The following is a 12,386-nucleotide window of genomic DNA, read 5'->3' as shown; positions in this document are numbered from 1 at the left end:
GATATAGTATATTTAGATTTTCAGAAAGCCTTTGACAAGGGCCCTCCCTAAAGGCTCTTAAGCAAAGTAAGCAGCCATGGGATAAGAGGGAAGGTTCTCTCATGGATTGATAACTGGTTAAAAGATAGGAAACAAAGGGTAGGAATAAATGGTCAGTGTTCAGAATGGAGAGGTGTGTCCCCCAGGGGTCTGAACTGGGCCCAGTAGTATTTAACAGATTCATAAATGATCTGGAAAAAGGAGTAAACAGTGAGGTGGCAAAATTTGCAGATGATACAAAACTACTCAAGATAGTTAAGTCCCAGGCAGAGTGCGTAGAGCTACAAAAGGAGCTCTCAAAACTGGGTGACTGGGCAACAAAATGGCAGATAAAATTCAATGTTGATAAATGCAAAGTAATGCACATTGGAAAACATAATCCCAACAATACATATAAAATGATGGGGTCTAAATGAGCTGTTACCACTCAAGAAAGAGATCTTGGAATCACTGTGGATAGTTCTGTGAAAACATCCACTCAATGTGCAGCGGCAGTCAAAAAAGTGAACAGAACGTTGGGCATCATAGGAAAGAGATAGATAATAAGACAGAAGATATCATATTGCCTCCATATAAATCCATGGTACGTCCATATCTTGAATACTGCGTGCAAATGTGGTCACCCCGTCTCAAAACAGATATATTGATATTGGAAGATTCAGAAAAGGGCAACAAAAATGATTAGGGGCTGTTTTTTCCTGGTCCAGACCTACAGAATTTTTCTCCTAGAATAAATATTACCACAAACAATAGATGATAGAGTTATATTACTAACATTAAGAAAAGAGATATTAACATTAATTCCAAAGTGTTGAACTCTTCATTTCATTATATAAAATGTAAAAAAAAAAAAATTAAAAAAATCTAACACTTATATCTACTTGTAATAGGACTTAAGGATTGCATCCTTAAGTGAATTAAGGTATTGTACTGAAATAATGCAAATAGCATAGTATAGCCAAGTTCAATTTAATAGTTTAATTCAATTCTAGTGTTTTCTAGCCCATACCATCTTTGTGTATTCATTTTTTGCTGAGTTGGGTTTAACAGTCTATTATATAGATTTTCCTTTCAGCTTGCAGAGTCTTAACTCAGGCAGAGATCAAGCTTGAATTGGATGGAGAAATAAGATGCAACTAATTGCCTGACAGATGATTTTGTCTAAAGTCCTATGGCGTTCAGGTGAGGCTTGTGTAAGATATAAATAAAAAATGGTTACTCACCTTCTTGTAACTGTTGTTCTTCGAGATGTGTTGTTCATGTCCATTCCAACCAGGTGACTCACAAGCCAAAGTTCAGGAGGTGGGGTTAGAATCATCCTCTGATTGGATCATGGCTCGTCCAAAGGCCGCATCGTCTCTGGCCTGCTGTGTGATAGCATAGTGCTTCATAAATGTGTATAGAGGACCACGTTGCCGCTCTGCAGATCTTCTGGGTGGGGACCTGTGCCAGGAATGCAGCTGAGGAGGCCTGAGCCCTGGTGGAGTGAGCAGTGATCGGCGGAGCTGGGACTTTCGCCAGGCCATAACACTCCCGAATGCAAAACGTGATGCACGACGAGATGCACTGGGATGAGACGGGGGGCCCTTCATCCTCTCCGCCACCACTATGAATAACCGGATGGACTTTTGGAACGGCTTAGTTCTCTCTATATAGAAGGCCAGCACTCTGTGGACATCCAATGAGTGAAGCCTTCACTCCCTGTCACAGGAATGTGGATTAGGATAAAACACTGGGAGGAAGATGTCCTGGTTAATGTGAAACTGGGAGACAACTTTAGGGAGAAAAGCCGGGTGTGGTCTGAGCTGAGCCTTGCCCTTATGAAATACTGTGTAAGGGGGCTCGGATGCAAGTGCCCTGTGCTCCAACACTCTCCTAGTTGAGAATATTGCCACCAGGAATGCCACCTTATAAGAGAGATAAAGCGAGGAGCATGTCACCACTGGCTCAAATTGGGGGCCCATAAGTCTGTCGAGGACCAGGTTAAGGCTGAGGCAGGCTGATGAGTTTGCGAGTAGACCTCGTCGAGGCCTGTGAGGAAATGGGTAACCATGCAGTTCATGAAGACCAAGAAGCCATCTGTACCCAGATGGAAGATGGAGATGGTGGCCAAGTGGACCCTTATTGACAACGAGGACAGAGCCTGTTGTTTAAGATGGAAGAGGTAGTCCAGTATGAAAGGGACTGGGGCGAGCGTTGGTGACTGATGCTGCTGCTGCTCCGACTAGAGAGAGAACCTCTTCCACTTGGCAAGATACGTTGCCTTTGTAGAGAGCTTCCTACTGCCAAGGAGAACTTGTCTGACTTGATCAGAACAGGACAGTTCCAGAGCATTTAGGCATGGAACATCCAAGCTGTGAGGTGGAGCGACTCTAGGTTTGGGTGCCGGAGGCAGCCGTGATCCTGCATGATCAGGTCCGGGACCAACGGCAAGGTGAGTGGGGTCACCACAGACATTTCTAGGAGTGATGTGAACCAGTGCTGGCATGGCCATGCCGGAGCTATCAATATGACCTGGTCCCAGTCCCTGTGGACCTTGAGGAGCACCTTGCAGACCAGCGGTATTGTTGGGAAAGCATAGAGCAGACGGTCCCCACACAGAAGGAGGAAAGAATCCACGATGGAACCTGGCCTGTGATTCATGAAGGAGAAAAATAGTTGACACTTCCTGTTGCTGCACGTGGCAAACAGGTCTATCTGGGGAAAGCCCCAGAGATGGAAAATTGAGCTCACTACGTCTGGCGAGAGGGACCACTTATGGCCGTGAAAAGTTCGGCTGAGGCTGTTCGCCAGCTCGTTCTGCACCCCGGGAAGGTATGAAGCCTGCAGGTGTATCGAGTGCTCTACACAAGTCCTACAGCATGAGGGCTTCCTGGCACAGGGGAGAGGTGCATGCACCCCCCTATTTGTTGATAAAAAACATCACTGTGGTGTTGTCCATGAGGACTGATATTCTGAAAACCTGGCATGCCAGACGCACCACTCTCAGCTCTCTGACGTTGATATACTGAGTGAGGTCTGCCTGAGACCAGAGGCCCTGAGTTCTGAGGTCTCCCAAATGTTCCCCCAGCCCAGACCCGAGGCATCTGTCACTAATGAAAGGGATGGCTGGGAGCTGGTGAAAGGTACTCCCACACAAACCACCTGTGGGTCGAGCCACCAAAGGAGGGAGTCCAGTACAGGATTGGGCAGGGTTACAATGCTGTCCATAGAGTCCCGGGCCGGTTGATAAATCGATGCTGGCCATGACTGAAGTGGGCGAAGTCTGAGTCTGGAATGCTGTATTACGTAGGTGCACACAGTCATGTGCCCCAACAGTTTCAGGCAGTTCCTTGCTGTAGTTGTAGGGAACTGTCTGAGGGCCCCATATGATGTCCCCTGGAGACTGAAACCTGGTTTCCGGGACCCTGGCTTGGGTCGAGTCCAGCACTGCACCTATAAACTCCTCTGCACCGGGGACAGAGTAGATTTGGCGTAGTTGAGAAGGAGACCTAGTTCGAGGAAGGTCCTTCTTATGAAGCTGACCTGGTCCTCCACTTGGGATTTGGAGTGGTCTTTGATCAGCCAGTTTATTCAGGAAAACCTGAATCCGGTGCTTGCGGAGGAACACTACAACAACTGCCATGCATTTGGTGAAAATGCGAGGTGCTGCTCACAAGCCAAGAGGGAGGATGGTAAACTGATAGTGGCTGTTGTTTACCACGAATCTGAGGTAACGTCTGTGAGGAAGAATTATTGCTATGTGGAAATAAGCGTCTTTAAGTCAAGGGTGCCGTATCAGTCTCCTGGATCCAATGAGGGGATAATGGAAGTCAGCGAGACCAGGAGGCACTTGAGTTTCTTTACGAACTTGTTGAGCTGCTGCAGGTCCAGGATGGGTCTGAGGCCACCCTTGGCTTTCAGTATTAGAAAATACTGGGAGTAGAAACCCTTGCCCCTGAGGAGTCCTTACCAAGAGGAGGGAGTTCACTTCCTGAATTAGAAGTTGCTTGTGAGAGGGGTCCCTGAAGAGGGATGGGGAAGAAGGGTAGAGGGGTGAGAGGGCACAGAATTGGATGGAGCACCCAACAGTCTGAGGTGATACGGGACCAAGCATGGTAGAAAGGGGATAGATGGGATGAAAAGGTAAGAGGGGATAGATCCAGATTCTGAACTGGTGAGCTGTCCTTGACCGCACCTTCAAAGGGAGGGCGGGTCTGGGGCTGGCCGAAGGCTTGGGCTGACCAGAGGCTCTGCCCCGAGGAGGAGTGCTGCCTCCTCCTACTGCTCCTATTCCTCTTACGAGGAGCGTCCTGGCAGTTCTGAATCTGATAGAACCTAGGGGTAGGCTGAGGTCTGAAATGCCTATGCTGAGTAGCTGGTGTGTGAAGCCCCAGAGATAATAGGCTGGCCTTCAAGTCCTTCAGACTATGAAGTCTCTTGTCCATTTTATCAGAAAACAGGGTTGAGCCCTCGAAGGGGAGGTCCTGGATCATTTGTTGGCCCTCATGTGGAAGTCCAGAGACCTGCAACCAGGAGACCCGCCTCATTACCACCCCCGTGGCCAGTGTGCATGAGGCTGCATCCGCCGCGTCCAAAAGCCGCCTGTAGGGAAGCCTGGAAGATCATCTTTCCTTCCTCCACTAGTGCGGAGAACTCCGCGCAAGAGTCTTGTGGTAGGAGCTCCACAAACTTGGCCATTGCAGTGCAGGTATTGTGCGCATATTGTGCTTATGATGGCCTGCTGGTTTGCGATGCGGAGCTGTAGGCCCCCCCGTTGAATAGACCTTCCTGCCAAACAGGTCGAGTTTCTTTGCCTCCCTATTTTTTGGGGTGGGACCTTGGAAGCCATGAAGTTCCCGCTGATTGGCTGCATCAACCACCACCGAGTCAGGGAGTGGGTGGGTATATAAGTGTTCATACCCCATAGATGGTACAAAATAGTGGCTTTTGTTTCTCTTGGCCGTAGGGGCCAGAGAAGCAGGGGTCTGTCACAGGGATTTAGTGGTATTGACTACTGTCTTTATCAGTGGCAGGGCTACCTGTGATGGATCCGAGGGTGCGAGGATATCCACGAGTGGGTTCGACTCCTCCATCACCACCTCCTCTGCCTGTATGCTCAGCTTTGGGCAGCCCAGCGCAGGAGCTGCTGGAGAACCCGATTATCCTCCAGAGCTGATGCCGCTGATGCCCCCACGACTGATTTATCTGGCAAGGATGATGAGGAGATAACTGGCAGCGTACCTTGCTCACTGCCTTTAGCACCCTTTGGGTCACTTGGCATGTGGTATTCGATGGGATGCAGTGCCGGGGCCACTGGAGGTGGGAGTCTCGGTGCCATGGTTGGTGCAGGAGCTGCTAAATCCGGTGGTGCTGACCTCGTCGACACTGGTGGAGTCAGAGCTGAAGCCATCGGAGCTGTTGTTTGTAACAGCGGGGCCGGCACTTCGGTCGGCAGTGCCACTGCAGGTGGTGCCGGCATTGCTTGAGGTGGAACAAAAGACACCGATGCCAACCGGGACCTTGGACCTGACCCTGGCTCTGGTGGTATGCCCAGGGTGTCCAAAAGGGCCATTGGGATGATGGCTGCCACTGCTGCAGCCACGGTGCCAGGTAGGGCTGGTGGCTCCGGCGGGATCTGGATCTCCTGCTCCTGGACCTGCTGGAGCCATAGGAATCCGCCTCCAACTCAAAGGTCTCTGAGTAGGAAGACCACAGAGGAGCTGTGCCCTGGGCTGCCAGCAAACAGTGCCGAGAGGCCAGGGATTGGTGTGGCTCCCCTACGTGTACGGGCCGTGCCAGGGAGAGGTGTGCCGGAGATGGAGATCGGTGCGGTATCAGCACTGGTTTGCCCCTAGATTGGAAGTAGGGCTGCACAGTCACCGGAGACTTGTCCCTCCTCTCTGGGCAGGTAGGCACTGAGAGGCGCATCAGGTCCATGGCCGCCTCAAACACCTCCAGTGTCGATAGGAGCTGGAGGTGGTCGCCTTGGCAATCTGGGGACTGTGAGGGGTTCGAACTCGACTGGACCCCAGCCTATTCTTCTTTAGCGGCACTGGGGATTGAGAGCGGTGCCGCACTGAGGATGGCTTCTTATGCCCCAAGCCGAGACAGTGCCAAGGGGGACTGGGGTCCTTAGGTGGCACCAGTTCACGCACCATCGGCACCGGAGTACTGCGTACCGACGAAGAGGTACTCAGCGCAGGTTTAGAGTATCCGGGGTCGGAGTGTGGTCGCAGCGCCGCCTCCATTAGCAGGATTTTAAGTTTCTGCTCCCGGTCTTTTAGGGTTCTGGGTTGGAAACTCTTACAGATCCTGGAGCAGTTTCTCTCTGGTGGCTCTCTCCAAGGCACCACAGACAGGAAGAGTGAGGGTCACTCTTGGGCATAAACTTGCCATTCCTCACAATGTTTAAACCCTGGAGGTTTGGGCATACCCCAGAGCTGAGAAAAACGTTGTCGGCAGGGAAGCCTCCCAAACAAAGCTAAACTATTAAAACTGTATCTAACTACTAACCAACTAAAGAACTATTTACACCATATGTACATGAAAACTACAGAAGACACTGCCAAAGCGCTTGCCACAAGAGCAAGCGATGTTCCAGCTAGCCATCAGTGGTGGTAAGAAGGAACTGAGTGGGTAGGTGTTGGCAGGGCGCTATATTGGGAATCATAAAGGCGTGACTCCAGGGGGTGCCCAGGCCAACCTTACGGATGCTGCTAAGGGAAAAATCTTCTGGCTGGCATGCACGCGGTGCACACACACCTGGTTGGAAAGGACGTGAACAAGCACTCGAAGAAGAATTTATAGCATAGCTTAAATGTTCATGTTTTCACACGCTGGATTCCAATTCAAGCATTTGCTCTCTGTAAACTCGGTAGATGGCACGTAGGCTAATTATATGATAGCCTGAGGAAATTCAAATAAAGACATCTGGTAGCTGATATCACGTATCCTCATTTAGCTGAGGATAAAGAATTAAAATAGCAGGGATGTATTCTATGTGGAAAAATTTTTCCAAGTAATTTTCAGTACAATTATGCATTATTTGAGAATGTGAATATGGGTGTCTGCATGTGCCTCCTCCCCTACAGTACCTTCCTTCCCACTGCAGCTTCCCACACACTGCAAGTGGACAAGGGACTTCCTCATTCAGCAACTTTTCCCACCCCCCTGACAAACCACATGACTGAGGGTGCCTTCTCTGCATCTCATTCTTCCCAAGCCCATATGGTAATGTGGAGCTACACGCTGCAGCTCTCTCTCTTCTCATCATATGTCCCTGGTAATACTTATCTCTCAAATCACATGATTAGGAAAGGTGGTTCTGGGAAGTTCACATAACAGAATAGGATAGGGATGGCCCAGTAGATCATACCTGGCATGCTGATACACAGCTTGGTGGAACATTCTTATTTTAGTATTTTCTGAATGAGCACATCATCCACCCATTCTTCCACCCACTTTCCCCCAGCTGGAACAATGAATTATGTTGTTTGGGAGATACAAATGATCTGAAGCTAAGGGAGCTCAGTGCTGATCAATTGACAAGGCTAAAACCTGTTTTCCTGCTTAGCAAAATGTCTCTGGAATGCAATATAAAGTTTGCATACTATAAATTCACTAAAAAGGACCTTTTTTTGCTTAGGAAATTAAAGAAAAATATATGTTAGTGGCATGTTAAAGTTGAAATTCAGAACTTTCCTTCATACCCAGGCATAACTCCCTGTGATGGAGACCTTTGGGTATCAGGGAGTAAAAAAAAATATTAAAGTTTGATTATTTGTTATTAATCTGCACATAAATCAAGGGCAATATACTGTAAAGTATGTCCACAAGTTATATTTCACCACTTTTTCCCCATAACTTAGATAAATTTCAGATGTAGATTATGGAACAAAGTTAATAACATATCTATTTAATGTGGCAATAGTAACAAGAAAACACTAGATTTGTAGAAGTGGTGAGAGCAATAAACTTACATTTTCATGACTTTTGTTGCATGTAAAATGTCAAGCACTATACTGCAGTAACATTGTTTTTTTGCACTTCATTTATTTTATATATTCTCTTACCTTTTGCTTCAAACGTATTGTATGATTGTCTTCCCTAGCTGTGAGATAGAGGGAACGAACTTGATTTTGCACATCACTATAAAATGTGGTTTCCCAAAACTGTTGGTTAGTCCATATAGAGTGGTCTTGTACACAGGTGTAAGCAAACTGACTAACTCCAGGTGCCAGTTTCTGAAAGCACAGAAACAAGAATATCAGCTAAAATAACCATCAATGTGTATACTGATATATTTTTACAACAGTGGAATATGCAGGTTCAGTATACTTTATCTATCAGAGTTTTGTTTACTTTAAAAGTTGTAGTCAGATAAGATCCATTGCAATGTATCCCTTCAGATCTATAGTAACACGGGAAAAAGAAAAATTATTTACATGTAATTGTGCTTCTTTGAAGATATCATCTCAAAGGATGATTCTCACTCTAGAGTCTCGATCTGCCAGTACAAGACAGGGCCTGCTTGGGTTGCACTGGAGGCAAGACTCATGAGTGAAAATCCTGTGATGATGGTAGCTTTAAAGAATATTTTTTTAATACAAAATATAGCTTAGTTGCCAAACAGTATGTAATCTTTCACTTTTTATTACTGATATTCTAAAGCCATACAGTATGAATAATGGATCATCAAAGAAGTGTTAGGATATTCCTTCATCCATGTAAAGTTTATTCTGTACTTTATGTATTTCAGAGTAAGAAATGCAATCATGTAATTTCAAATAACCAATATATTAGCAAAATATCAAATTTCCAAATAAAAATCATTGGTTTGACACTGAACCGTATTCTCCTGGAGTAATGTGATGGAGAGCATTTGGCCTTTAAGGCTCCATCCTGGGGGCCCTGTGGTACTACCTCACTGTGCCCCAAGAAGCAACGGGTTGAGAAGAAAAGAGCAACGAAGATGGGTCCTCCAGATTTGCTTAAAGAGGACTCTTCAGAGCAGCCATTTTGAAAACCACAAGAGACCTGGTCCTCAAAGGGCTAGAAAAGCTAGAAACACTTAATCAGGATCCTGCTGGACCATAAAAAAAAGGAGTTGCCTGGCCTTAGCAGTTCAGTTTCTGGCTGGGACCAGAGGAGTGAAGGAGGGTTCTCCTCTCAGGCCAAAGGAGCCAACTATTAGACAGATTTATAGCTGGCTGAACTTACATAGCTTGGATTGTAGAAAGAGAAGAACCAGAAGACACTGGCCCTGAGAGAGGGCTGGAGTTAAAAGGGCCCGGTATGAAGAAGCCCAAGGAAATATCAGCGAAGGATTCAAGTAAGCAGAACGTGGACTGCTATGTATAGGATCCCTGGCTTGGAACCCGAAGTAGTGGGTGAGCCTCGATTCTCCTATCAGCCATGGGTAAAGTGTCATAAACCCCAAGATGGGGAGAGGGCTTATATGGGAGCCTGAACAAAAGGCTGAATTTAAAAGGCCTAAAACTGGCCTTTAAGACCGTCGCAAGGCAAACAGACTAACACCCCAGAATGGGTTGGGACCAGGGTCAAGAAAAGGACTGTGATACAGCACCCAGCCACTCAAGAGGTGAGTGCCCATTTACAGCTAACTTGTCCGTTTGCCACGAGGGCCTGTTAGTTGGAAATTCTAAATTGGAGGCTGGTGGAAGTAAGTATCTTTCTCACCATAAGGTCTAAACTCTTGGCTTCCTTATCCGCAAAGGCAGCTCTTGCATATTGTTGTCTCGACTTTTCCGTGGCTGGTTGGATGACTAGGGAGTTTGGGACAGGATTGGAGAACAAGAACTCTGCTCCCTTAGCTGGGGCAAAATACCACTTTTCTGCCTTCTTAGGGGTAGAAGCAAAGGTTGCTGGTGTATTCCACACAGTTTTTGCAGGTTCCAGTATGGCCTCGTTGACTGGGAGTGCTGTTTGGCTAGATCCCGTAGGTGGTAGAATGTACACAAGCTTGTGTTGTGAGTCCTGGACCTCATCTAAAGGGATTTGGAGCTCTTCTGCTACTCTCTGAAGCAGCTCTTGAAATGGTCTATGGTCATCTGAAGGAGATGGCGAGGCAGGAACAAATGCCCCATTGGGGGAGAAAGGAGAAATATTTGCTGGTATTGGTGGGCTCAGGAGGTTCTGATTGGCCTCTTGGAGGGGAGGTGGAAAGACTTCCTATTGGATCGCATGGATTCTGAATGCCATTCATACAAGGTCCCATAGTCCCCAGTAAGGCCAATTTGAGGGCTCAAATGTAAGTTGTGATTCCCAAGACATCGTTTCTGAGGATGAGGTCGCCACTTGGATGGATGAGACTGGTAGTAGAAGATTTTCAAACCCCTTTCTGGGCTGAACTCCCTTGGTGGAGGGAAAGATAGTTCCATCAGTATGGACTCTCCCGATGATGAGAAGGTCAGATCTGGTTCCATCAGTGGTGCTGTCAGTACTGATGTCGGGAAGCTGCAGCTAATGGATGGATTGGGAAATGGGCTTTTCCCTGGTCTTAGAATCTCCCTGTTGAAAGTTGGTCCTAAAAACAGGGGAGATTGCGGCTCCAGGAGGAGCCCCTGGAGTGGTGTAGGATACTAGGGCTTTGGAAGGCTGCAGCTTGTTGCTTTGTGCCGCCAGAGTTGGTGCAAAGGGACTCTTAGTAATTGGTGGTTCCTTTTGGGGCTGTGAAGGTACTGCCTGCAATGGAGCCTCTGACTATGTGATCACGGTTGGTCCTTCAGCTCCTGGTGTTCAGTTTTAGTTGTTACCATATTCAGTGTCAATGGTGACGCACGGAACAGTACTGAAGGAACCTTGCTCCTATGCACCTTCTGATCACTGCCATGAAACTTAAGAGGACCTAAATCTGGGTCCTGTGTCCTGGGTGCAAGGCGTAGCCCAACCTGTATGGAGTGGGGAGCGATCCTCTTTCTTAGAAGATCTAGGAAGCGATCTATTTTTATGCTTATGAGAGTGCCCCTTATACTAGTGAGAATGCCCAGACAAAGGGTCCTACACTCTAGTCCTTCCCACTCCTGAGTCAGACACTGAGCTAGAAGGTGTACTCATTGATGTGTCAGTTGATAGGCAGTGGGCTCTCCTGGCTTGGATTTGATTGGGGCCTCATGGAGCATTCCATTTCTGAAGCTGGAATTCTCATGCCTGCCACATTTGGTTGGGAAAGGAGTACAGATACTGCACTTAGCAGAAATGTGAACTTCTCTGAGGCAGTAGAGGTAGCGCTGGCAGTTGTCCCTGATACATCAGGAGTGAGGGCACGAGATACAATTCTTAATGTCTGGAAGCCTGGGCATAATTAAGTCTTGCACTGGGGGAATCAGAGGATTATCTAAACTAATAAACTATTAACAATAGCAACTAACTTTATAAAACTCTGAAAAATAGTTATGGGAAAAAATGCTGAAGAGTATCAGTTCTAGACATTGGAGATTCCAACTCAGGCCACGAGAAAGAACTGGAGAGGTGTCAGTCTGCACCACCCCTTATAGCCTTGGCATGGCACACGAGGAGAGCAGGGGTATTGGCATGGACCAAAGCACAATACTTACTACAATTTTCCGGTGTCAGGTGCATGGAGTGCATGCATATCCACAGGGGAATATATATATAGGAACCAGCACTCAAAAAAGTTGTTATAGCTACAGCAGCAGTAAATCTGGATGATGAAGGATAAGATAATTTACATCTAGTTTAGTACCGTACCACACTAACCATTCTTAAACATCACCCAAAAGATAATCTGCACCTGAAAGATATATTTTACATAAAACTAATATATGTTGCAAACTACTTTCATTCATACTCAATTTGATATTTTTAACTATAAAACATGCAGAACAGCCAGTGTAGTGTTTCAATACCAGACAGAAAGGCCCTTCCATACCAAAGAGTAGCAAACTACTATTCAAATTTTTTAAAGACTAGTTTTGAAGTCCTCTGAACAATTCTGTTTCTACACTGTGTTTTCCTCCAAGAAAAAGTGATGATGAACTAAAACTTCTGATCATTTCCCATGTATTTATGCACAATCACAGAACAGATATTTTGAAATGGAACACTTCAGAAAATGACTTGTAATGTTTTGCCATAATTTACCTTATTGAAGTATATGCTCGTGATTAATTCAAATAAACATTAGATATGAAATTCTTATTCAGTTCTCAAGAATTTCACCAAAGCTTCTGAACTAATAAGTCTTTAATGTAAAGCTGTTTGTCTGATGTCTTTTGAGCAGTAGGAACACTCATAACATGAGCTAACTTCTCCTGCAAGGTATGCTGTGCTCTCTCAGCAGACTAATATTACTAAGAAGTCTATATGTTACATAAGAATCAATA

The 12,386-nt window shown here is 46.4% G+C and overlaps 1 protein-coding gene across 3 annotated transcripts in view; it reads right to left on the bottom strand.

Annotated features, from left to right (window-relative positions):
• Positions 1–12,386, bottom strand: part of SBF2 (SET binding factor 2) — a 595,592-nt gene that overhangs the window by 118,089 nt on the left and 465,117 nt on the right. For all 3 annotated transcript variants that reach the window (XM_045015032.1, XM_045015034.1, XM_045015033.1), the window contains exon 18: positions 8,094–8,264. In XM_045015032.1, the coding sequence (XP_044870967.1) occupies positions 8,094–8,264 (171 nt within the window). The remainder of the gene's footprint in view (positions 1–8,093; positions 8,265–12,386) is intronic.

This window comes from Mauremys mutica, chromosome 4, assembly GCF_020497125.1.
Source record: "Mauremys mutica isolate MM-2020 ecotype Southern chromosome 4, ASM2049712v1, whole genome shotgun sequence".
In the NCBI taxonomy this organism is placed as follows: domain Eukaryota; kingdom Metazoa; phylum Chordata; order Testudines; family Geoemydidae; genus Mauremys; species Mauremys mutica.
This window is presented reverse-complemented; position numbering and strand designations above follow the sequence as displayed.